We start from the raw sequence: 24,617 nt of genomic DNA on the forward strand, positions 1-24,617 counted from the left end.
GATCCACAGAATGTTGGTGGAAAATTTTTTAAAAGGTGCATTACCCCAAACATAACCAAATGTAAACATATCAAATTTTCTGTGCAATAAGATGATGTTTTCAACTTCGCAATGTAAACAAACACAATCTGCCATGTTATCTAACATTACTGGACAATGTGACCATGATAGTGACTCACTGCTGTCTGACTCACTCCCATCATCTATGATTTACACATCTCATCCATCAGCACTGGCAAGTCCAGGTACTACTCTGCCAAATGCCAATCATTACACACCACCAACAGCACAATAATTATGTGATACTCGGTTGCATAACAGCTGATGCCCACAGAGACATTTTCCTTGTCTTTCCTGTAGGTAGGCTACAGCTCAGGAACCCTGTGAGTAACAGACATTTAGAAATGACACAGCTTATACGAATATTTACAGAAAAAGATTAACCCCTCCCAAATGGGCTTTAGTTCAGACTCAGTAATTAAACTTCATTATAAACTAAACTGCTGTGAGGATGGTTGTCAGAGGAGGTTGAGGAGATGATTGTCAGAGATTACACAACCTCACTTTTTAATTAATACTGCAATAGTGAGCGTTACCACTGTCTGTCTTCTGTATACTCCCTCTGCCACTAATTAACTGAAACTTAAATGGAAGTGGTTTGAACGGTGGGGCGGACACGGAACAATAATTACAGTGTGCAAGTGGGTGTTTCTAGGCGTGTTTACAAGGAGCACCAAGCAGGTAAATCCTGGTTGTCACAAGACTGAGAGGCACAAACAGGAGGCAATGAAAATATCCTGTGTCGTTCATCAGGTCGTCACTGCAGGATTACATAATCAGCTTGCTCAATTCAAAGTGTATAAGCTCTCCTCCTATTACTTGAGACATTATGCCTGTACAACATGCACACGTAAACACATGGTTACTGTGGTGTAGGTATGATGCTCTGGCCTTGCCTTAATTGTAAAGCACACAAACAGACCAGATAAGGCCATGCTAGGGTCAAGGTGCTGGGCCAGGTTAGGGATCTGTATTTTTCTCCAGCACTTCTCAGCGGAGCAAAGTTTGAATTCTTGTTCAACGCACACTGTGATCCAAATGTAAGGAGAAGGTTACTTTGACTCCCAAATTGATTGACAGTAAAACTAACCCATATGTATAAGTATGAAAAGTCGTGTTTCATTTTATGTCTATAAATTTATAAATGAATGCTGAATTAAATATGCATTTACAGATGCTATTAATGTTGTAAAAACAACAATAAAATTACAGAATGGGGCGTTAAAAATAAGAAGGAAAACTTTGACAGAGCAGGACTGTGCTTTATCCTAAAGTAGAACTTAGATGGACTTTTTTTGAGGTGACAAATTTGAACAATCTGTCTTTACTAGACTTTTGGAGTGGGTAAAAAGAAGGTGTTAATGAGTACATGTTCAAATATTGATGTGCTTACCATCAAAAACCTATGCAAGATCACAAATAAATTAAAGAAACATGTTTCAAAGTAACATAAACTGTACCACTGTTTTGTAAAATATTGCAAGAGACCAAAACCTTCATATGAATAAAAGAAAAACTTAAATAACTAATTTGGCTTGCTCTGAATTTGGACAACAGAGTTGTATGATAATAATATAATAAGATCAGATCATCTCGATTTAACTCTTCTGAAAGTTGATGACAATAATAATTGATCATATTTAATTTTTGACAAGCCCTAGTATGGTTGTGGTAAAATAAGGCAACCCCTGCTGCACTTGATGGCATGCCTACCTCATCAACACTGGGGCTTACACAAAATATGCAGTTCGTACCACATTGCTATAGTAATATTTCCTATTTTGGTAAATATACTATTGAGGGAAGCAACAATTTAGGAAGCTTGTTTTTCACCAATAGATTGAGCAGGTCCACTGTGCATGGAGTGAAAACACAGCTAATATTTCCTCTTTGACACTCAACTTCCACTGTATATGGATGCAACAACTTAGATGAAACTCAATTAAGGAATGATCGTGTCATCTCAAAGAGCCTTTCAGACAAACCTCTAGTCACATGTTTTGATCTGTCTCTGGTGGAATGAAATCATACAGAGCCATACTTACATAGTACATCAACGGTGCACACACAGTTCCTGCACATATGGAAGTAAAAACCTGGTATTTCCTATACATTAGCATACCCACAACATTGATTATGAAATCACAATATTAAATAATATCATATACACACTGGAAATATGTAAATTAAGTCTATATACACCTTAAGGTTAACAATTATTTAATGGTCGAAAATACTTAAGAGGATTTAGGTGGAAACGGACTGACTGACTCCTTTTAAATATGTATGGAGCTGAGGTAGTATAGTGAACTTGTAGGTTTATGGTTCACCTCAAAAGCCAAGATTATCACAGCAAATTAAACAAACATGCAGACAAGCAGAAAAACATAACGCATATGAAAGATAATTTAAAGCTAACACTGATACCTGTTTTACGTGCGTTCGTCCACCAGAAAAGGATAAGCTTTTCAGACTTCAACAACAGACCACAACCCGTCCCCACTCAAAACAAACCTGACACTCATTTGACGGTTCACTACCCCCTCCCCACATGAACCCAGTAACCTCAATAACCTCAGCAACCACCATACGATCAGGCTTAAGACTGAGAGACCGCTACTACTCCACCTAAAGACTGAAGCACAACAGCCATTCATCACTGAGTAATGGCATTATTGTGTAAACTGCCACACATCTGACCAGCTACAAATTACATTTTGTGACATAGTATAAGTATAAGATGATGCAATTAGTCAATCCTGGCACTGGCAAGCCTGTAAAGCTGAGTGGTTTTATGAGCTGGCGTTTCAAATAGTACCGTATATTGTAAACTGGTAGCTTGTTAACACAGAGAATATGATAACTGCGCTTGGTATTCATGCACTGTAAATCGGAACATTAGTTACAGTTTGTTACTAACTCAGTATCCAGCCCAGTGCCACTTGCTATGTGCAGCACACAATCGAACGGTTGACATATCGTTTAGCTAACATAGTAGCAGCACACGCAACTGACCACGGCTTACACCCAAGTCACACTTTCCTGTTTGGAGATGTAAAGCATTCGGCTAAAGCTATACAATGTGCACTCAAAAATACACTAGCACTAAAAAAAAATACATGACAACGATTAAATCCCATTTGTTTACATCCACTGCTCTCTCTGGTTAGTGCCGTGGGCGAGGTGGTTAGCTAGTTTAGCTAGTTAGCCAACTCGCTAACGACACCTCAAATTATTGATGCTCTGGAGAAATATTTACCTTTTCGAATCCGTGTGTGATTCAGCTTCAATAACCAAAAATTTAGAGTACATGAAATCGATCGCCGGGCCGTATTGGAAGTATATATTCTTTTAATTATGTCCCAGTCATGTAGCTACATCGTCATCTATTCAGGAGCGTTTGACACATTTGTGCAACGTGAGGCCGGCACGGCATAACCCCGCCCACTCCACGATGATTGGACAGGCGAATATTGCATATGTTGTGTGATTGGGCAGAAGGTCTGACTGTGGGTGTTCCTAAACGCCGCAGTTTGTCCGCGGCTTGCTGGCGGTTCACGTGTATTTCCATGTTACACAACAGACCTACAACAACCCGGAGCAGGCACCAACTCACAAGCTCCTGCATCCACCCCCTGCTGCTGAATGAATGAACAGAGCCACTACAAGGTCCAGCTGAGAAGAGAAATTAAAGACTTTGACTACTTAAGTTTCTGACATTATATTCACATTATTTTTAAGATGATAATTCATGATTATGATAAATGATTACTTAGTAATTTTTAATTCTAACATGTATTTTACAGTTGGTATGGCAAAAATTAAATTTGAACTTGAAGAAATTTGTTGATACAGTGATGTCTGTTATGTCTTTGACATGTGGTAATAGTGCAGGCAAGGCTGGATTACTACAGCCATGCCATGCAGAACATCTGGGAGCCCAAAGGTCCACCGAGGAGCCCAAACCGAGTGCAGGTATCATACAAAAGAAAACTAATGGATGATGGACTACATGACTAGTCCTCCTGCTGTGGAAAGTTTGTTGGGACTGGGTCTCATGAGGCTGGTTAATGGGTCTTTAGGCTCAAGGGAGAAAGCTACTGAGGTAAACAGGTGGTGTTTTTACCTGGGAAGTTTTTAGCAATTAAATTATGTAACATATAGTGACAACTGTTTTTCATACAATCTTTGTGTGTATTGAATTAGTGAAGAGGTATCAGACTTAAACAGAGGAATTAAGGATAATTCTATCATCTTTAAAGTTGAACAAGGACTATCTGTGAGACAGCCAGTCTCTGTTGGGAAAAGTAACCATTGACATAGATTCTGTAACAGATCAAGGAAAACAAATACTTAGACAAGGTTTCGTGATTTAAGTTAAATCTTTTATTCAAGCAAAAGGCATATTGGGCAAAAGAGTAGAATTGCACTTATTTGTAAGTAATTTGGCCTCAAATTTGTGGTGTAGACAGGAGAGGATGATGACAGTTCCATACATCTGTGATAAAAGGCTGGTATGTAAAAGAATTTTCAATGGCCTCTGATAAATATCACACAATTTCCTTCATGTCTACATCTATATACTGTAAAAATGTCTAAAGAGCACATACCTGTGTTAGTGTTCATTTCAATTACTAATGTATCATCCACTACTGAAAAATGCAACAACAGTTCTGATTGGATGAAATGCCAGACACAATTAAATGAATGTACAAAGCAATCCCAACTTGTTTGCCTAATTAAAACATGCTTCTTTTAATAAGACTGAAGCAACAGCAGGGAAAGCAATCATCCAATATTGGTGTTGCCCAACACCCAAAACTGGATTGTTTTTCTCCACACTCACTCAACACCCATGATGCTCAGCAGCAGAGAGCTGAGCAGCAAGATTAGTTCTACATATAATAACAATGCTCAAAAAAATTTAATGTTAGCAAGATAATAAAACTAAAATATCACACGAGGAGCAATTTGCATTTGGGATTGGATAAATGCCAGTGTGACTGAACAGAAGACTTATTAATTAGCTCAGCAGATTAATGCAAGCAGCACAGTATTTGTTTGGACAGAGCATCCAGAAAATACTACTCTTCAACTGGCTGGTTAATATGGTCAATAAGGTATGGCTGTATTGTTGGCTGCTCTCCATTGGAGAAACGGATTAAGGCATCTGTCTAAAACTAAATGTTCTTACTTTGTTGCGCTTGAATATTTCAGAGAAAAACTTTCTGGCATATCCTGGAGAACCTGATTGAGACAACTCCCCACTTCTTAGACCCAGTGTAGCACTTTTGGTTTTTTTTTTTGTTTTTTTTTTTTGTTTTTTTTACACTTTATGGCAGTTTCTCTAACCTTTGTCAGACTTTGCGGTTGTTGGTTTTAGAATATAGGCACTTTTCTAAATGCAAGCCCATACTAGTTTATACCTTATCCATCTCAAAAGGAGATGGACAGGGACAGGTAGTATATCAGATGGTCCAACAGCGTGTTACTGGATAGTTTTTTTTTTTTTTGTTGAGTGACCTTCATTCAATCCTAAATTTAAGATATTATACAGAGAACTCAGTTAACACGTGCATAAATGAATTAAGGCATTGAATCACACTATTTCATTTGTAACTGGAATTTGAAAAGCAAGCAACCGATTTTTTTTAAGTGAGGGGAAATTATTAAATATTGAAATATTGACATTAAACTCAACAACAAAAAGTAAAAATGTGTGTACGTTGGAAACGGGTATCTCTTCTGTATGATTACTGTTACAATCTAACCTAACACAGAACAGCATATTGTCTAAGGCACTTATCTTAGCCCGGCACACAAAATCAATGGATATTAATACAGTAAAACATAAAAAAGTAAATATAAGTTGAGGAGAGTTTACAACAATATTCTTCACTTCTAGTCCTGAGGTTGGAATATGTGTGTATGTATGTGCTTTTTATAGGTTTTAGTTGAGTTTTGACTGTATTTATCATCTGTTGTCTTTGGCATGGCACTCTAATAAGCATTTAGTGATGTCTGGTATGGTGTAGTAATGCAGGGTAAAATTCTGGTATTATGACAATCCTTTACTGAGGCACATGTGTGTACGTACACACACACACGCACGCACGCACGCACGCATGCACGCACGCACGCACGCACACGGCAATCCAGGACAAGGAATGAAGACCCCATACAGGAGGTGAAAAATGTTGTGTAGCTCAGTAGCCAGTGATCATGTGACCTCTTCTTCTGAGACATTAATTATGCACATTGCTACTCTCTTCTTCTTCTTCATTGTTTCCTCCACTCCTCCGTCCCGTCGCTGCTTTACGATTTATTCCAAACTGTGAATGAAGTAAGAACTTTTTAGATGAAAGTCTTACATAAACTAATTTGTTTTACTACAGAAAGTCAGTAAATTAGTAAAAAAAAAAAAGCATCTCTAATTTAAATATATGCTAGATCAACATATATAGATAAACATCAACAATCCAGTTTAAACTGAAATCTCTGTAAAGTAATTATATGTAGAAGATTATACTTTATACCAACCACAGGCTTGATACCTACTAATAATGATGACGATAATGATCAATATGACAGCTATCAGGATGGCCCACATCTGGAAGAGGTAAAAGTACAGTAAATTTAGTGCTATACACTTTAACTGGAACTAAGATGTGTATTTTTCAAAAGCAAAGACTTATTATTTGTACTATCTTTTAACTTTGTTAACAACACAATTTTCTGTATTTTTGTTTCACCTCAGTTCACAATCATAAATGGTAAATGTAAACTGTGTTATGTAGTCAAACAATTTACCTTTAATGCTGCTAAAACAAATTAGGTGAACATGAAACTCCATTTAAGGGTTTGGGCTTTGTCAAGACCAATATAACTCAGACCACTTCCAGCTTAGAGACTTGTAGAATGGAGTTAATTCATTATCATTTACAATGTGCTTTTTGGAACAAACTCTGTTAGGCACCTTGCAGTTCTTCCACCAGTATTTCCTTTTCAGCTTAGCGGCACTGGTCTCAAACTGGGAGGCTCCAGCTTGCAGTGCGTCTGCTCTGTCATCCAGTTCAGACAGCTTTTGATCACGCTCCAGCACTTTGTCCACATTAACACGCATAATATCCACCACCTACACAAACACACACAAGAATAAAATACTTGGTTGAATGTCAGTGTTTTTTAAAAATCCTGTTTATGCTGTACAGGACCTAAATGTTTGGTATTCCTGACAAGATATGTATATATATATATATATATATATATATATATATATACACTCATGCTTAATAACAGAGTTCACATAGAATCAGAGAGACGTGCAGGTTTGTCACAGTATCACACAATACACATAACCTATATGTTCCACTGATCCACAAACCCAACTTATTGCCCCTCCTCTCAGACAGAGCGGCAGTGTGGAGAGGAGTGTACTGGCCCATGCAGGCCTTACATAACTATGGAGACAGTGATTATATAAACTGCAGGCAGCCAATTGGAGGCTTTGTATGACATGCTACGGTTAAAGTTCTGGGTAGGAGGGGCTAAACCCAAGGGGACCACAAATGAGAGAAGGAGAGGCAGAACAGTAATAGGGTTAAGAGTGACACCCATGGGACGAGTGAGACTTGGCTGACATTTCTTCCTGGTGGCCTCACTGACATGGTTTTGAATATAATTTCTAAAAACTGCAGAAGAAATGACTTTCACTGAATGTTCCCTGGCATGTGAACTGACATGTGGAGGTAGAGCATTAGAGAGCTACTGATTCCACATTGTGGTGATTCATGACACGGCTGCCAAGGGTTATGCAAGTCTCTGCTTGAGACAGATATCAAGGAACAAGGGAGTCACAGAGAGTGGCTGAAGAAAGAGAAAGAGGGGAGTGTTTAGGATTAGGCAATTTTTATTTGAACGATCCAATATTGATTATTAAAATCTCAAGATCGATCTTTGCATTTACGCCGTTTGTCAGTGAACATGTACATGTGGACTAAATGTTAAGTTACTGTAGATTCTGTTAATGTAGTGGTTACTTACTGAAAGTGGTTCAGGTAGGGCTGCAAGATATGCAGAATGTCTAGTTTATGGAAATTGAGTTATTACTACAGTGCATTCAAAAAGTATTCAGACCCCTTCAACTTTTTTCATATTTTATTTAAAAAAAAAATTTTTTTTTTCCCTCATCAATGTACAGTCAATACCCCCTAATGACAAAGTGAAAACCAAATTGTAGAAATCTTTGCAAATTCAATAAAAATGAAAAACTGAAATATCACATTGACATAAGTATTCAGACCCTTTGCTATGACACTTGACCTCAGGTGTCTCCCTTTTCTCTTGATCATCTCTGAGATATTTCTACACTATACTTAACTGAAGTCCACTTGGGGTAAATTCAGCTGATTGGACAGGATTTGGAAAGGCACACACCTAAGGTCTCATAGCTGACAGTGCATAACAGAGCAAAAACTATGCCATGAGGAGGAAGGAGTTGCCTGCAGAGCTCAGAGACGGAACTGTGTTGAGGCACAGAGCTGGGGAAGGCGACAAAAAAATAAAAATACATTTCTTCTGAGATTTTCTCATATCTCCACAAAGGATCTCTGGAGCTCAGCCAGAGTGACCATCCGTTTCTTGGTAACCTCTCTTGTGAAAGCCCTTTTCCCTTGTTGCTCAGTTTATCAATGTGACATTTCAGGTTTTTCCTTTTTAATACATTTGCAAAAATTACTATATGTTGTTTTCAGTTTGTCATTATAGGGTACTGAGTGTAGATTGATCGGCTGAAAAATATTTTTTATCTATTTTGAAATAAGGCTGTAACATAACAAAATGTGAAAAATTGAAGGGGTCTGAACACTTTCTGAATGCATTGCACATGCACAAAAAGAAAGTTAAAAAGAAAAGTAGATGATAGCTGGCTATTTTAGCTACACTGATTCATGACAGCCTCGTAAACTGTGTAGTGAACAATTACGGTCTGTGTGGACCCGCCAAATCTTACTGGACTGTCACGACTCAGGATGGTCAGCTGACTCTGGTCAGCTTTCTCTGGACTCTGCGCACTGATTTGAGCTTTCAGTTTGTGTTTGACATGGATTTTACTTTATTCAGTCTGTACGTGCAGGCAAGCATACCCTAGCTAAGGTATCTGCAATTATCAAGCTACTGTTTCATCAACACAAACCTTGCAGATGAATTAGTGAACAGACAGTTTCTGTCGCGTCTGTGCTCAAAGTGATCATTAAAAAGGATGATGCATAATGATGACACCCTTGTAAGTGGTGCAGTTTTTTAGTTATTCTTTTTAAATGTTTTGCATCTGTAGACCTAAAAAATATACATATATCTTGTTTTAATTGTTTTGAATTTGCAAAGGAAAATTAATCCTTGGTCCAGAGTTTTATAACCACAAATGTAATCAGAATTTAGCCAATAATGTGCAGTGCGATTGAGACAATTTTATATTCAAGGAAAAATTTGTTGATCACTTGTTGAATTTGGAAGAAATTTAAGTTCAAAGGGTAAATTCTGAGAAGCGGTTTAACATTCATATTTCTCTGATTGATATTAAATTGAATTAAAATGAATAAATTCTGGACTTCTGGAATCAAAATTGGAAGATCAGTGCCCTAGATATCCAGCCCTAGAGGAGTTAGTGGGCTTGGTGAGGTAAATGAGGTACACTGAGAAAGGTAGACTAAGTAGAACTTACATCCAGTTTAAGAGTTATAAAATTGACTTTAAGATGGGGCAGAGTGAAATGCTATCATGTGAGAGCTTTTTTTATAAATGATAATCAGAAATCAATAATTTCTGTATTCTTAATAGTAATACATACATGAATTAGGATTTTTTTTTTTTTTTTTTTAAACAACAGGGTTATTTTTAGTATCAACTAGTGTGAAAATAAAAGCCTGGGGCTTTAAATGGACCTCAAGCCATTAGACATATCATACCTCATCCACCTGCGCCTGGGTCTGCTGCAAGCGCTTGTTGCCTGACGCTGCGCCAGAGCCTTCTGGACCGAGGGCTGACCTGATGATGAAAAGGTAAATATTAGCCTCGTGTGAGATTTAAAAAAGAAAATCTGTTACATACCACATAACTCAATCTCCACCTAAAATGTTAATGCATTTATCAATTCAGCACCCAAGTGACCAGAGTTGGTGACATTTGTTTTTGGTGCAGTAAGAAAGCAAACACATTACACTGTGTCTGTGGAACAACACACAGTATATGACAACTGATCCTACCTCACTTAACATGCTGTATTCAACAGTTGATGCCAATTATTGCTGACATTTCTAGTCATTAAATCATTGAATAAAATAAATTGTTGATTTTGTGAAATCGTATAGAAAAGGACATGTTGAGGTTTTTTAGAAAAGTCTGCTACACAGCAAAACCAATCTGAGGGAGCTCTAAGACCAACAGGAGTGACACTGCAATTACATGATAATTTAAACCAAAACAGAGTAGTTTGGTGACTCTAAACCAACCCACAGAATGTCTGACCATGTACACAAAAATTCACATTTCACATGTTGAAAATCCCTCACTGATATAGTAGAATTATTCCTGTAGAGAAATTTGTCTGTTTTATTTTTGGTGGAGGAAGAGGTGGGACATGTGAATATTGATACTGTACACATGCTCTAGTTTGTCTGCCAATAAATTAACATATTAAGCACATTGTTCTGTTTTTACTTTCCTTAACATGTCATGTCCATGTCTGTCTCGTGGCTGAAGTGGCGTTCAAAATAATAACTAACTGAGGATGGATATTATCTGGATGGAGGTTAATTTATCAAGCAAGAATACACTGGGTGGTTATATGCCTTAACCTCCTAGGACCTGGCGTCCACATATGTGGACCTCACATTTTGGGTTCTCTAGACCACAATACTAACTTTTTCTCAACAAGGGCCTGGTGACCACATATGAGGATATTATACTGCCACTCAGTAATAGAAATTTAAAACTAATGTCCTCATATGTGGACATCATTTTTCTCAGGTCCCAATCAGCCTATATAGCAAAGAATAGAGCTCGGGTCTTAGGAGGTTAAGAATGAATGGGAGGCCCATAGATTTGCTGCAAGATTAATGCTTCATGTCAATGCTTCATAACAGTCAACTAACTGTAAATAGGGAGCTGAGTGAAATACATCAGAAAAAAATGATTGTGTTTGGACATAACAGCATACACCCAGCCCATCTAAAACTGCAAGCATGTATCTTAATCCTCATTGTCTGAGGGTTTTTCTAAACAACTTGGGAAGAGCGTTCTAAACAAGAACACAAAGTAGTTAGCTACTGCCACCCTCTGACTCCACACCGCATTGCTCTTCAGTGACACCACTTATTTTGACAAAGACAACAACAGATCACTGAAAATAGGAGGATTGGTTTAAGGCGTTTACATCAAACTGTAAGGGATTATTATGACTCAGCAAACAGACCAGTGTAGCTACTGACAACATATACAAAGACTCAGCCCACATTAAAAGAAAGCCAAGACAGCTGCAGATGGGTAATTTCCTTTGCATGCAAAACAGTTATCGCACACATCAATGCATAGACAACATGCTCAAAACATCCCTTATCATCCCTTATGACAAACAAAGCTATGAATGACAAGTGCTTCTAACATTAGTGCAGGAAATAATTAGGACTTTTTGATAAACATATACTGAATAAAATGATCATATACTCCTTATCAAAATAAATCAGCACCTATACTGACCTACTGTCCATGACAAAGAGCCACACACTCACAAACCATCTCTTATTTCTTCTGGCACTACTTAGTTCGAAGTGAAATTACTACTGAAACTACTAAAATGAAATTTGCTTATGTTAGACACACTGTATATTTGGTTCCACAACAGAAGTCAGTGTGGGTACTGAGGAATGAGGAAGCTGACTAAACTGCACTTCTGTATATTATAGCCAACTACCTACTCCACTCTCTCCTAAATCCTTATGAATTTACAAACACAAGTCTTTCTGTCATACAGGATTCTCAATTTTCTGGCTTAGTATCAATAACTGAACAATCCTGATTCACCCTACTGCATAACAAAGTCAGAAAACAAACCTATTTATCTAACTGCCAGCTATAGTCACCCGACACACAGCAGAGCGGCTGAGAGGGAGTGTTAATGTCACAGTCAGCCAGAGTGTATAAACATCTGTCAGCACTGCAGAGGTGACTGCAGCTGATAGCCAACTTTAAATACAGCTCAAGTCTAGGTGCGTGATTCAACAGCTGACTTGCATTCCAACTGCCTTGGTTTCAACAACACAGGAACACTCAATGTAAACTGCGATATACGGTAGTAACACTAACCTACTTCATTTCCTGAAGAAAAACAATCCATGACGTATATTCTTCCAGAAAAGGAAGGCAAACATCAAACCCAACAATGGCGAATAGGTGCGAATCCTGTTACACACCCAAGACCTCATGAAAGCAGAACTTCATGTTTACAGGCACAACTTTGAGTACTTAGTGTACACTGGAGGTTTCTGAGGCAAAATTATTTAAAATTTTTATCAATTCTTTTGTTTTAGTTAAGAGGTGATACAAATGTAAAATGAAATACACACAAAACAGCACTTATTTAAAAAAAAAAACAACTGCAGATATCACACTTTTCCTACAGGGGGCACAGGTGCCAAAATTACAAAGCTAAGACTTTTAATGACTGTAGATGGCACACCTTGCCATGTCTACACAGGCATGTATTTAATTACCTATTAGTGCCCTTGACTTTTGGTGCCACGGGCTGGACTGGAACTTCTGATCCAAAAGTGCAGGTGTGAAACAATATGCACTACAACTCTGCAACTGGATTTTATTGGATGAGCCTGGTTCCAGGTGCTTTGCTTAAATGACACACAATGTCATCAATATGGAGTCTAATGATTTTGTGTCATTTGAAAGACTCTTACTTCCACAGAGAATTAACATCCATATGCAACTCTATCCAGCTTTTACCTAATTGCTATGATTCTCCAGCTGCACATAGACTGTATGGTTCAGTCTCTTTTCATAAAACACCAACAGAGTGAGTCTTAGAATAATCGTATCTGATAATAATTTTTCAACTTAAACACTCTAAATCCATGTCTCCAGGATTTAAAGTTATGGGAAATAATGATCTAGGCTTCACAGCAGAGTGGCCAGATGTTAGGAGGAATCCTTTCATGTGAAAAGTGCATGAAAGCAGCTAAAGCAGTCTGGGACTCTGAGAAACAAGATTCTCTGGTCTGATGAAATCAAAATTTAACTGTTTGACCTCAACTGTAAGCATCATGTCTGGTGTCCTCCAGACATGATGCTTAGAATTGGTTGTCCTTCTGGAAGTTTCTCCCATCTCCACACGGGGTCTCTGGAGCTCAGCCGGAGTGACCTTTGGGTTCTTGTCACTTCTCTTACCATGGTCCTTCTCACCTCCCCTATATGGACAGGTGTGTGCCTTTCCAAATTATGTCCAATCAATTGAATTTACAACAGGTGGACTCCAGTAAAGCTGTAGAAACATCTCAAAGATGATCAAGGGAAACTGGAGACATCTGAGCTAAATTTCAAATTCAAAAGGTCTGAAAACTTTTTATTTTTAATAAATTTGCTAAAATTTTTGAAATTCTGTTTTTGTTTTGTCATTGTGAGGTATTGTGTGTTTAATTCAAGCACAAAGCAACATAACAGAATGTGAAAAAATTGTGGTCACATACACACTTACTGAATTCACTGTATGACTACAGTCTGATCATTCTTATTTTTTATTCTTCATGGTGACCATATCTTCTATTTACCTTTAGACAAAAGAGATTTACCTTATCATGGCACAAAAAGCACAGGTATAATTAACATTAATGATGACTTCACTCCATTTAAACGTTGCAGTAAGCCATGCAAAGTGAGCCAGTGTGTGTACAATAACAGGGTCATAAAAGTGAATGACATAAATAGACTGCAACAATCATTTATCTTACAAATTACATCCGTGCTTTCCCTGCAGTGACATGTCAACGTGTCATGGAAAAGGTCTACTGACTGCCACCTTGGTTCTTGTGGTGGATGTTAGCGGATTCTAATAACATAATAAACAAATAAGACATCTTTTAAATTTCTTAATTTAAAATAAATCTGTGGTTTGACTTTCTGGAGGCACAAAAGATTTTGTTTTCCACAGTTTATTTTCCCTCATCAATTCTCCAGTGCTGACACACGCTGTGGAGACAGGTCTGGCTATACGAGACCGGGAGCCAGCAGACATGTCCATCTCATTGTAATAAAGCAGGGCATCACTTTTTTATGTAAAGACTCCTATCTCCTATCTCACTCTATCTCTGTGTTAAGTTTTTACACAGGTGTAAAGCCAACAGTCCCAAATCAAAGCAATTGCATTAGACACTGTATTATAGGAGTAACTTTCTCTTTGATGTTTTTCTGTTAATTTTTTTCATGTTAATGTGTAATGAATTGGTCCAAATAACTTTATGCTTGTCTCCAGTCCTACATCCAAACTCTGACTAAACAAACATACAGTCTTCTTGAAGTAAAGGAGTAGCCCTCTTACAGAAAGTGATATTCATTTTTTTCACACAATTATTTTATATACTATATCAACTACTACTTGTTTATCAATCCCAACAGAAAAATATTGATATACGACTTTGTCAATACTTGTAGTTTCTCTACTGGATTGTGGAAGTAGAAAAAAATACTGTCAAGCCTCCAAAATTACACGGTTAAGATCATGTGTCATGTACTGTGACTGTATTGTATATCATATCAAATCGTTCACTGACTGTATAACCGAGCCAACATTTTATCTTTACAAAGATCATTTATGTAGTAAATTATAATGAAATGATTCATGAAATTATGACATCATAACCTCCTGCCACTAACACTATGAATTATTGATTTAAACAAAACATCTCTCTATTCATGAAAGTACATGAGAATTCTGGGTTACAAGTTTGACTGCAGCCAAGTAGTTAAGCTCTGAAAACTCCTGCTTTATCACAGTAAAAAGTTAGGTACGATGCTTCTTGGATATTTTTAAGCTGAAACTATCTTCATCGAGGATTAACATCACCCAAACAGATACTGTGACGTTATTTACAGACTCGATCAGGGCTTCTTTTTAAACTATATGATACTATTTGGACAGACTTCCTTTGTAGGGTGGTAGGTAGTGGTAGGGTGTGAATGGATGAAGGGATGGGGGAGGTTAGTGGGAATACTAAAACAAGGGGTCCTTCAAACGAAATTAGGATTTGGCTTGTCCTGTATTTTCATTCTCACTTGACCAAAGACCGATAAACAAGTGATAATAACAATAAAACATCGCTCAGTTCTAGTTGCACCACTTTAATTACACAATTACGTACTACTAACACACAGATACGTTAGCCATCAATACATTTCCTGTTCCAAGTCGACTTTTCACCATTACTTTTACTTCGCTAACACTGTATTGATTTCCGATTACACTTGCAATATTTACAACGAAATGCTTCCACTAGTCTTTAAATTAATAAACAAACAGAAAACCGGGGACCTGGAGGAAAGCCTAGCTTGTGCAAAGAAACGTCGACACAGTTTGTGTTGGACGAAGTTAGCAAGATGTAGCTACAGCTAGCTTAGCTACATCTCGAAAACTAACGTCCTAGCACTTGTTGCGGGCTAGTAGCAACGCAGCAAACTTTTGGGCGTTGCTTTCTTTCTGTGATCCAGTTTCACCAAACCACCAAGAAGGCAGGTATGCTAGACAAAGTTTCACCAAGTTTCGACCATTTAATTTAAAACACACGTTTGGTAGAACCATAACAGACTTACATTGTGAGATGAAATTCGTTTGAACTGCACTGGTGCTGCTTCTTGCTTCTGAGCTAATGCTAAGTATCAAGTCGTAACTGTTACTGCCGTCGGTTGTGCTGCCTTCCCTTCCTATCGGAAATGGGAAAAGTGAATCATGGGCAAACGTGAAGCTCCACGGAATAATTAAAAATGACTTAAAAAATTAAATTATTAATTCTTCGTTAACTGTTACCTAGTTACTTAGAGCTACTTTATTTTGTAATAAAATATAATCCAAAAACTGACTCATATTACTTGGTACACTTTATTGTTAGGTGTTGTATTATAAAAGTAAGAACAAACGAAAGGCACTTAAAGGCATCATTAAAGAGGCAGTAGCCTGTAGCCCCCTGAGCATAATGCAATTATTAACGCATAACATTAGATTATAGCATAGAAGGGAGCACATACTCGAAATATGGCAAGATATGAGGGTAGAGGTTAAAATGGAAGAGTAACATCTCAAGTCTGTGCATTTTCTACCTTCAATCATTTAATTGGTCATCTGTCCGGTAGATATGCGAGGAAAGAGCGACCATCAAAGCCCGTGATCAGCATGTGACTATGGGAACCAGAACTTTACTTTGAATATTTTCAAAGTTAGAAATAGTCCTTCAACACGCATTTCACTACTGCAACTGAAAAAGGAACAACATTCGTTATTTGGAGTAGTCCACATGAATCAAACTGATTTCTTTCTTTATTAATTCAGTCAGCCCTCTTTATAGGCTGACTTATTAATAGAAACTACTCAGAGGACAAAGATATTCTTTGTGACAGCAAAGATCCATAGTTTACAAATATGAATTTAAAACTCCATGCTACAGGTCAGGGCAGTAGCGTTGCTATTTTTCTGACAGTCAGTGACTTGTTTTCTTTTAATCAACTATGAGTTAAGTGTCTTGAAGCACTTGAAGGCAACATCAAAGAGGCAGTGTCCTGTCACCCAATGTAGATAGCTAATTTATGTCACGTTGTCTAAAATTCATCTTTATACATGTAAAAAAAAAAAATACAAACCCTGTCAGTGGTTAGTGGATAAGTGATTGGATAAAGATGTGTCCTAAGATACAGGCAAGTAACAAACAAACAACAATCTCGAGTAAATGAGTGGGGAAAAAAAACATACAGGGGGTCACAAGAGTCGCCACATATCTGCATTTGCTATTCAATACAAAATGAATAAACATCAATATGATATACTGTATCTTTATTAAAATGTTTATATGATGCTTGCTGTTAACATTTGTTAGTTTGCAGGTCAAATATAATGGTAGATAATAATAATAATAATAATACATTTTATTTAAAGGCGCCTTTCTTGGCATTCAAGGACACTGTACAGAGTTACACAAATTGAGATTAAAAACACATTAAGAAGAAGCAACAATAAAAATGAAATATAAAAATAAAAACAATACAAAAGTGACAGAGCAATTGGCATCAGATGGAAAAGGCAGTTTTAAACAGATGTGTTTTGAGTTGTGATTTGAAATGGGGGAATGAATCGATATTTCTGAGTTGGGGTGGTAGTAGATGTAATATACAACAAATTCCCTGGGAAAGAAATACATTTGTATTTTGCTAAATACTTGCCACAAATCCCCCTCTAAAGTTTTTCCGTGTTGTCAATTGATAGGCAGTCAAACAAAGTTGCAGTTGGTCCTTGGATGGTTTTGGTAAACCCAAGCTTCCCTTTACCCAACAACAACATTGTCATCTTGTGCTTTCCTTTTTGGTTACATACCAGATCATTCATTTACAGCTTCCCTTAGCAGGTCTCTGTTACAAGAAAAGAGTTTTTAGGCAGAGTTGTAATGGCTTCATTAATATACCTCATGTGTGATATTACTTTATTTATTTAAAAACAACATAAATCATTTTAAGATTAAGCACCATACTTTAACAACTTACACGATTTATCTCTTTCTGAGCAGCACCTCCATTATACAGCAGGCTGGAACTGTCCTTTAAATTAAATGGTTTCATTTACTCCAAACTTAGCATATAATACACAACAATATAGGCTCTCATTTCCAATAGTATCCATGAGGTATGCTTGTCAAATATGCTAAAACATGACAGAAATCCTAGACGATCACATTCCACCTCTCTGCTGGCTTTCATGCTGGTCGTCTGATATTTTCAGCAGGTGCACTAAGCAACAAAGTCAATGTAAATGTCCTAACTTCTTAACTCTCTGTCTTCAGACTGCAAGCCTGTATATAAGGACACAGTAATGGTGAATGCCTGAGTGACTTGCTTGATTGAGTTACACTTCATGCCTGTTGAACAAAGGAGTGCTTCTCAAGTCCAGGTTCTGGACATGGTCATTATGCATGATGCCTGGTTTCACGTGGATAGTATCACACTCTGTGCAGGGACCCAGCTGCCCTAACATTTTTAATCGAAGCCCTCCTGTTAATATCGTCTATAGTTACTGACATTTACATTTATTTTGAAAAATCAGAACTGGCAGAGAGGATGTGAAGATGTGAAGGGTCTGAATACATTCTAAAATAATGTGTGTATTTGAGCAAAAAAAAACCCCAAAGCTTACAGCGAATGTGAAAGAAATTACAAGTGATAGAGAACTTATATATCCTAAATCCATTTCTACCGGCTCTGCAGCCTCGCTGACCTCTGTACTGCAGCCTCCAGGAAAACACTCTGATGCACGTTTCTCTCGGATTTTCTGCAGGAAGTCAGACGCTGTTGATTTCCTCAGGAGTGCTGTTATGCAAACAGTTGACACAGATGCATTCATTGCAGATAAGAGCTGAGAGGTTGCATATTGTCATGAAATAGCAGTTTCTGAGAAAAATGTTTAATCTCCCTCACAGATGTAAGTGATCACGAGCATCACAGTCAGCAGTGTTGCAGCCGTGTCCTCATGCACACTCTTCTACCTCTCGATTGTTGCGCCCCCCTGCCAGCACCTGGCACTTTGTGTTTGTCACCTGAGAAACAGGCATCAGCTAGATTTGTTCTAAGCAGTGGGGAGGGAAAGAATGTATCGTTGTGTAAAGAACAGGGCCGTAGAAATCATGGAGAATGATGAGAGAAATGTTTTGTGTGTCTGTTTGTGTTTGGGGAGCACAAGGTCCTGTGAATAGCTTTTTGTTTGGGAAATGGTGTAAAATTTTGAAGGTCTATTAAAAATGTATAAACTTTGTATTTGCTGAAATTACCAACTTTTCCTCCAGTATGATTGGCATGACCCACTACAGGTTATTCAAACAGAGAAAAATTTAACTGTAGCATTCAAGTGCAGCCGACATTCCAGTTGTCGTGTAAACATTTTAAAGCTGCATAAATGAACATTTTCACATTAACATTGGGTCAAACAAGTATGTGTAATGTGAACAAGCCCTAATTGCACACCAAATTACAACCCTCACAGCAGAAATCCCTACTCTTCCTGCTGTCACATTTTGACATACAACAGAAACAGATTTCTCTTCATTAACAAAAGAATATTGTAAGCCAATGACCATCAGGTAAAAATCTGCACCCTGGACCTGCAGCACCTCTTGTGTTAAGTATTCACTATTGTGCTTTTAGTGTGATGCAGGCTTTGTATAAATAGGGTTTCTGTAAATGCATCTGAAGAGCTTCTAGTGTTGTACCACAGCCAGTAGAGCATCTGAATGCATTAATACTTTGATGCTTGATGATGCTGCCACCTAGAGGTGTGTTTGTTTTATATCCGATTACTACATGTGAGCCCACTGCTTCAGAATGTAATGGTATTTACTTAAGTGATCAAATTCACTTCAGTAAAGTTATCTACATCAAGTATTTATATCTCATACTAAGAAAAGTTTGTTATCATTCAGTCACACTTCTTATGAGTCAAATGATGATCACCCACGATGTTAATATAAAATGTTGCCCTAACACAAATATAAAGTACATGGTATTTTATAATTGCAATTTATAATAGTAATTGTTATTAGAAAATAAGCCTACATGAACCCCTGAACTTAGAAAGTATTTTTGGAAAGTTGTGCTCAGTAGCTTTAACTGCAACTGAAAGATGTTTTCAGTCCTGCAAAGGCCTGTGGTGTGTATACCAGGACTGATTTACTGATTTTCTGAAAAGCCAGCTATTAAATAAAACCAGCAGTACTTTCTGACGGTGAGGTCCTGTTTTTCTACTCTGCCAGCTGTTAGACTGTTCACTTGGTGTCCTGTGAAATGTTACTTTTTATTATATCCAGATATGGTGACATTCCATGATGATGTAGTTATGTAATGTTATGTAAGTGTTCCTCACAGTAATGATGCTGAAAGGTAGAACCAGCCAGGAGACAAAACTTAGTCACACGCGTTATCCGTCAAATCTTGGTAGCGATAAGCAAAGCAATTGGTAAGAAAACGTGCATTATATCTGATATTTTCACTAAAATAAGAGTTGTTGTAAACCAACTGATTAAAAGATCTATATACCATTATAACAGTCCTTAACGTTAAAAATAATGCAAGGTTTGAAGTCAGAAAACACGAGCCAGCCAGGAGTCGAACCTAGAATCTTCTGATCCGTAGTCAGACGCGTTATCCATTGCGCCACTGGCCCTACGAAGAGCTATGGAGTTTGTGTATTCTATATATTTGTACTCTCAGCATCCATGTCTTCGTGGCACTAGCTGTCCCACCTCAGATTGACATCTGTGTGGCACAGTCTAAGTTACACGTTTTATAGCCCACCTTACCAAACATATTTAGGTAAAACTGAATGCAGATTTCCTTATGGCTGTTAGTATAACATAAAATTCATACATTGAACTTCACTTCCACTCTGTGCCTGACCTGGTTTTGCAACGAGAACCAGCATCTCTACAGTTAGAAAACACTTAAAATAAAGTAAAATAGTTCTTGTTTATGTTTGTGTGTATATTTTTGACTAAAACACGAGTTATTTTAAGCAGATGGACTGTACCTCGTCTACATGGTCTACATAGGTTTATCTACATGCGAGAACGATCCGTGATGTCACACATTACTTTACCCAAGAATTAAGCATTGAGTAGTGATCATAATGAAAAGTCGAGCCAGCCAGGAGTCGAACCTAGAATCTTCTGATCCGTAGTCAGACGCGTTATCCATTGCGCCACTGGCCCGTCGAAAGCCATTAAAAACATTATTTTCTCTGTCTGTGCTACTCCCTGCATAGGACAGCAGCATCTCTTTAGACCTGTGTGCAGATCGGTCATAAAGGAAGACAAATTTAGGCAATCGAGGAAGCATTTGCACCATCCTCTACACATATATTCTATTACGAAAAATACTTAGCCTTGTTCTTTAATCAATTGTGACATTTTGACTAAAGCCAGTTTCTTTAACAAGTTGCTCTTGTAGTTTTAGTTTTAGAAAGATCGCTACCTTGGTTCAACTACACATGTTTAGCGGTCCGTGTTGTGCTATGCTACGCATGTTTCTAGTGATGAAGTTTAAAACTCGAGCCAGCCAGGAGTCGAACCTAGAATCTTCTGATCCGTAGTCAGACGCGTTATCCATTGCGCCACTGGCCCGACAGGAAAATTACATAGACAGATCTAACTGCGTCTTGACTGTCAGGATCTCAGGATTTTACTTAATTAAAAGCATGAAAATACATAGCTAATCTAAGTGTAGTTTTAAAATTGTGAAATTTCAATTATCATAGGTGACATTAGTTTTGTGTACGTTTAAGCACCATTATTCAGTATAACAGGAGCACCTCATGATGGGTTCACTTCGTCTTACTATGACTATTACTATGTAACTCTGTTGTACATTTGTATCATACTTTGTTGTAGAAAAGACGAGCCAGCCAGGAGTCGAACCTAGAATCTTCTGATCCGTAGTCAGACGCGTTATCCATTGCGCCACTGGCCCGTGAGCAAATATATTCTTTTATGACGTTCACGACCCCTTCTTCTGGGGTTCACACAGTTTTCAGCCTGTCCATTTTTATCGCAGACTGTCTGGCCTCTATCACCTGATCAACATGTCAGCCTACTATACCTGAGCACCAGCAGAAAAAACACGAATGAAAGCTCTTAACTGATATTTTCTTATGGAGTCTACAACATTATTTTATACTACTAAACTAGTAAATTAGCCCTGGTTAATCTAATGAAAACTGAAGTACCTTGTTTCTTCGCATGTTGCCACTAGAGGGCACCACTGATCTTTTGGAAATTTTAATTCTAACCGTACTCTTTTATTGTTTTCTCTTTTTTTTTGTTGCATTTAATGACACATTCTCACAACGTTGGAGCTGGAGGATTTGTTGTGTTGTTTAAGGGAGTTTTACTTAGGAAATTTCACACACAGGCTTGAATGCAAGCTCCTAATTAGCTCCTCCTGATGTCATTTCAAAGGTGAGAGGCAAAGTTTTTCAGGGGATGCTGGTGTGGATGGGCTGATCCACTAATCGCAGGTATTGTGGCTGGGGGAGGGAGCAGGGACAGCAGTGAAGTTACCAACTGTCCGGGGCTATATTGTTGTTTATATTGACTTACTGTGAAAATCAGTTGAGCCAGCGCTGGTGGAAGTTTGTGCATGGTGTGAAAGCCCTGCAGTGTCTCCTTTTGTGATTTCATCCATCAGCTGAATCGTTCGTGTCGGTGCGCCTCAGTGACCCACAGACGTCTCCGTCTCCTCTCTCTCTGGGATCATGTGGATTATTTTGGGTTTTATTCTGGCAGCGGCCGGTCCCCATGGGAGCTGGGGATGTCAGCTGCCCCACGACTGGAGACCGCAAACAGAAGCGTGCCGCGCTGAGCTGGCGGAGATCATAGTCTTTGCCAAGGTGTTGGCACTGCACAAAGAGTCGTACAGTGTGTATAACTACCTGCCGTGGCAGCACGACACAGACCTGCTCTTCTCCGCCGAGATCGAGCTGCTTTGCGACCAGGCGTGGGGCAGCATGCTGGAGGTCCCCGCCGGCTCCAGGTTTAATGTCACCGGCCTGGGCTACTTCCCCTGCTTCTCCTACAGTGTCACCAAAAACAACAACTACTACTTCTTTCTAAGGTGAGAAACCCATGCCCGCATTCAGTCATGAAAATTATTTCTTTAAGTCGAAATGAAAATGATTTAATTATAGCTTTATTTGCCCCATACAGAATGAGTGAAGAGATTCAGCAAGAAAAAAAAAAAACAATACAAAAAAAACAACAACTACCACTTAATGCATATAAGTTAATAAAGTTATAGAAAAAAGACGAAATAAACAACTGATCATTTGGGTTGTAGCAGTTAAACACATATTTATGCAAAGTTATAAATGTGCGTAAGATTTCAAGCACATGAATATGATTTTGTTTTGGGCTGTATATGTTAAACGTTTTAAGAGTTTGTCTCAGTGACTGTTTCCTGAGGTAACACGGCATGACCCATTTTCACCGTCTTATCCAGATGTGTCTCACAGCTGCAATAAACTTTACATTGCTATTTAGGATTAAGAACAATTACACATCTTCTCCCACTTTGTTAATTAGAATAAATTGCTTTGAGTGCAAAAAGTTAGTGAGTGATAATTAGATCTGATAACAACTGAGTGCGAAAAGAAATATTGTACTGTAAACTCAGTTAAACTCTATGGGTAAGTGGTGTTAGACAGGTTATATGAAATTTTTTATTATTAAGTCTTTGGAGAAGAGAAACGATAATTTCACATACATTTGTATGTTCCACTATCAGTCCCACCAGTGTAGCTGATATGTCTGTTCAGTAGCCTACACTGCAGCCACTTCATTACACCTAATCCAAAAAAATGGAAATTCAATGTAAAGCACTTAAAAAAACACTTGAATGAGAAGGACCAGAAACTCAAATGTACATTTAGGGTATTATATTTTGGATTAGACATTGGGGTACAAGGACCTCCTTTTGTCTTGCAGTCATAAACTTGGATTACATCATCACTGGCTCCACCATCTGACCTTCCTGAGCTTGGGACCCAACTGACACCATGTGCACATCTATGAGGGTTAAATGTTTAAACTGGAGGATAGAAGTTCAACCAATTACGTTTTAGGTATAAGAAACATCTGTTCAGAAGACCTCACATCTTGAGCCAGAGACATACACAGAGAGTATATTGTATGTGTTTTTACCGCTAGGCACCCCAGTAATATATTATGAGTATAATATAAAATCCATCCTTGAACCTCAGCTCCTCTCTGTGCCTTGCCCTGTCTCTCCCATGAAAATCAGCAACTCTTCAAACCTGTGCTGAGATCTGTCATGAAAGGAAGCAAAGCCTTTCAGAGGAGTCAATCAATTGTCGGCCAGTAAGGAAACATTTGCACTCAGAGACTCTCTTTTATAATCAGTTTTCTGACCATGTATTGATTTCAGGTTGATATTGTATTTCATAACCTGCCAAAGTTTCCACTCAGATTTCAAAAAAAGTATGTGGCAGGTTAATTCTTAAATGTCTGTGTCGGACAGAAACAACACTGTTGCTCAGGAAACCTTGATTGCATTCCAGTCAGTGTAATTACAGTGCCAGACATTTCCCAACAGCTTGAAGGTAAACCTACAAAGAATTTTCACTCAGGAGAGTTATCAGCCCGCCAACAGTCGGCAGGACCGCCTTTTGTCTGCCCAGCACTGCTGAAATACACCAGTGTACCATCAGTGGGGGTGGTGTGTGTGTGTGTGTGTGTGTGTGT

General features: G+C 38.1%; 3 protein-coding genes and 4 non-coding genes across 8 annotated transcripts in view; 1 reads left to right on the forward strand and 6 right to left on the reverse strand.

Annotated features, from left to right (window-relative positions):
- The window catches only part of per3 (period circadian clock 3), a 15,591-nt gene extending 12,112 nt beyond the window's left edge, over window positions 1–3,479 (reverse strand). For both annotated transcript variants that reach the window (XM_023423484.2, XM_023423482.2), the window contains exon 1: window positions 3,320–3,479. The gene's annotated coding sequence lies outside the window, so the exon portion shown is untranslated. The remainder of the gene's footprint in view (window positions 1–3,319) is intronic.
- A 944-nt stretch (window positions 3,480–4,423) lies between these two features.
- vamp3 (vesicle-associated membrane protein 3 (cellubrevin)) lies at window positions 4,424–16,046 on the reverse strand. Its single transcript, XM_023423654.2, has 5 exons — window positions 15,928–16,046; window positions 10,026–10,104; window positions 7,037–7,195; window positions 6,619–6,670; window positions 4,424–6,392 (listed from the first exon to the last, which is right to left on the reverse strand). Coding segments are annotated over exons 1-5 (309 nt in total). The 5' UTR covers window positions 15,930–16,046; the 3' UTR covers window positions 4,424–6,375.
- Window positions 16,047–20,454: 4,408 nt separating this feature from the next.
- trnar-acg (transfer RNA arginine (anticodon ACG)) lies at window positions 20,455–20,527 on the reverse strand. Its single transcript has one exon. It is a non-coding gene; the product is annotated as a tRNA-Arg (tRNA).
- A 471-nt stretch (window positions 20,528–20,998) lies between these two features.
- Window positions 20,999–21,071, reverse strand: trnar-acg (transfer RNA arginine (anticodon ACG)). Its single transcript has one exon. It is a non-coding gene; the product is annotated as a tRNA-Arg (tRNA).
- Window positions 21,072–21,409: 338 nt separating this feature from the next.
- On the reverse strand, window positions 21,410–21,482 carry trnar-acg (transfer RNA arginine (anticodon ACG)). The gene has a single exon. It is a non-coding gene; the product is annotated as a tRNA-Arg (tRNA).
- A 273-nt stretch (window positions 21,483–21,755) lies between these two features.
- On the reverse strand, window positions 21,756–21,828 carry trnar-acg (transfer RNA arginine (anticodon ACG)). The gene has a single exon. It is a non-coding gene; the product is annotated as a tRNA-Arg (tRNA).
- A 356-nt stretch (window positions 21,829–22,184) lies between these two features.
- The window catches only part of ccdc3b (coiled-coil domain containing 3b), an 11,328-nt gene continuing 8,895 nt past the window's right edge, over window positions 22,185–24,617 (forward strand). Inside the window, exon 1 of the mRNA XM_023423705.2 lies at window positions 22,185–22,971. Coding sequence (XP_023279473.1) covers window positions 22,613–22,971 — 359 coding nt within the window. The 5' untranslated portion in view covers window positions 22,185–22,612. The remainder of the gene's footprint in view (window positions 22,972–24,617) is intronic.

This window comes from Seriola lalandi, unplaced genomic scaffold (assembly GCF_002814215.2).
Source record: "Seriola lalandi dorsalis isolate HSWRI2012SDOR001 ecotype SW California unplaced genomic scaffold, Sedor1 jcf7180002054692, whole genome shotgun sequence".
Taxonomy (NCBI): Eukaryota; Metazoa; Chordata; class Actinopteri; order Carangiformes; family Carangidae; genus Seriola; species Seriola lalandi.

Coding starts and splice junctions, on each gene's coding strand:
- vamp3 (XM_023423654.2), bottom strand. Junction 7,196..10,025: donor CCCAGGCGCAGGTGGATGAG/GTATGATATGTC, acceptor GTGTTTGTGTAG/GTGGTGGATATTATGCGTGT. Junction 6,671..7,036: donor ACTGGTGGAAGAACTGCAAG/GTGCCTAACAGA, acceptor TACCTCTTCCAG/ATGTGGGCCATCCTGATAGC.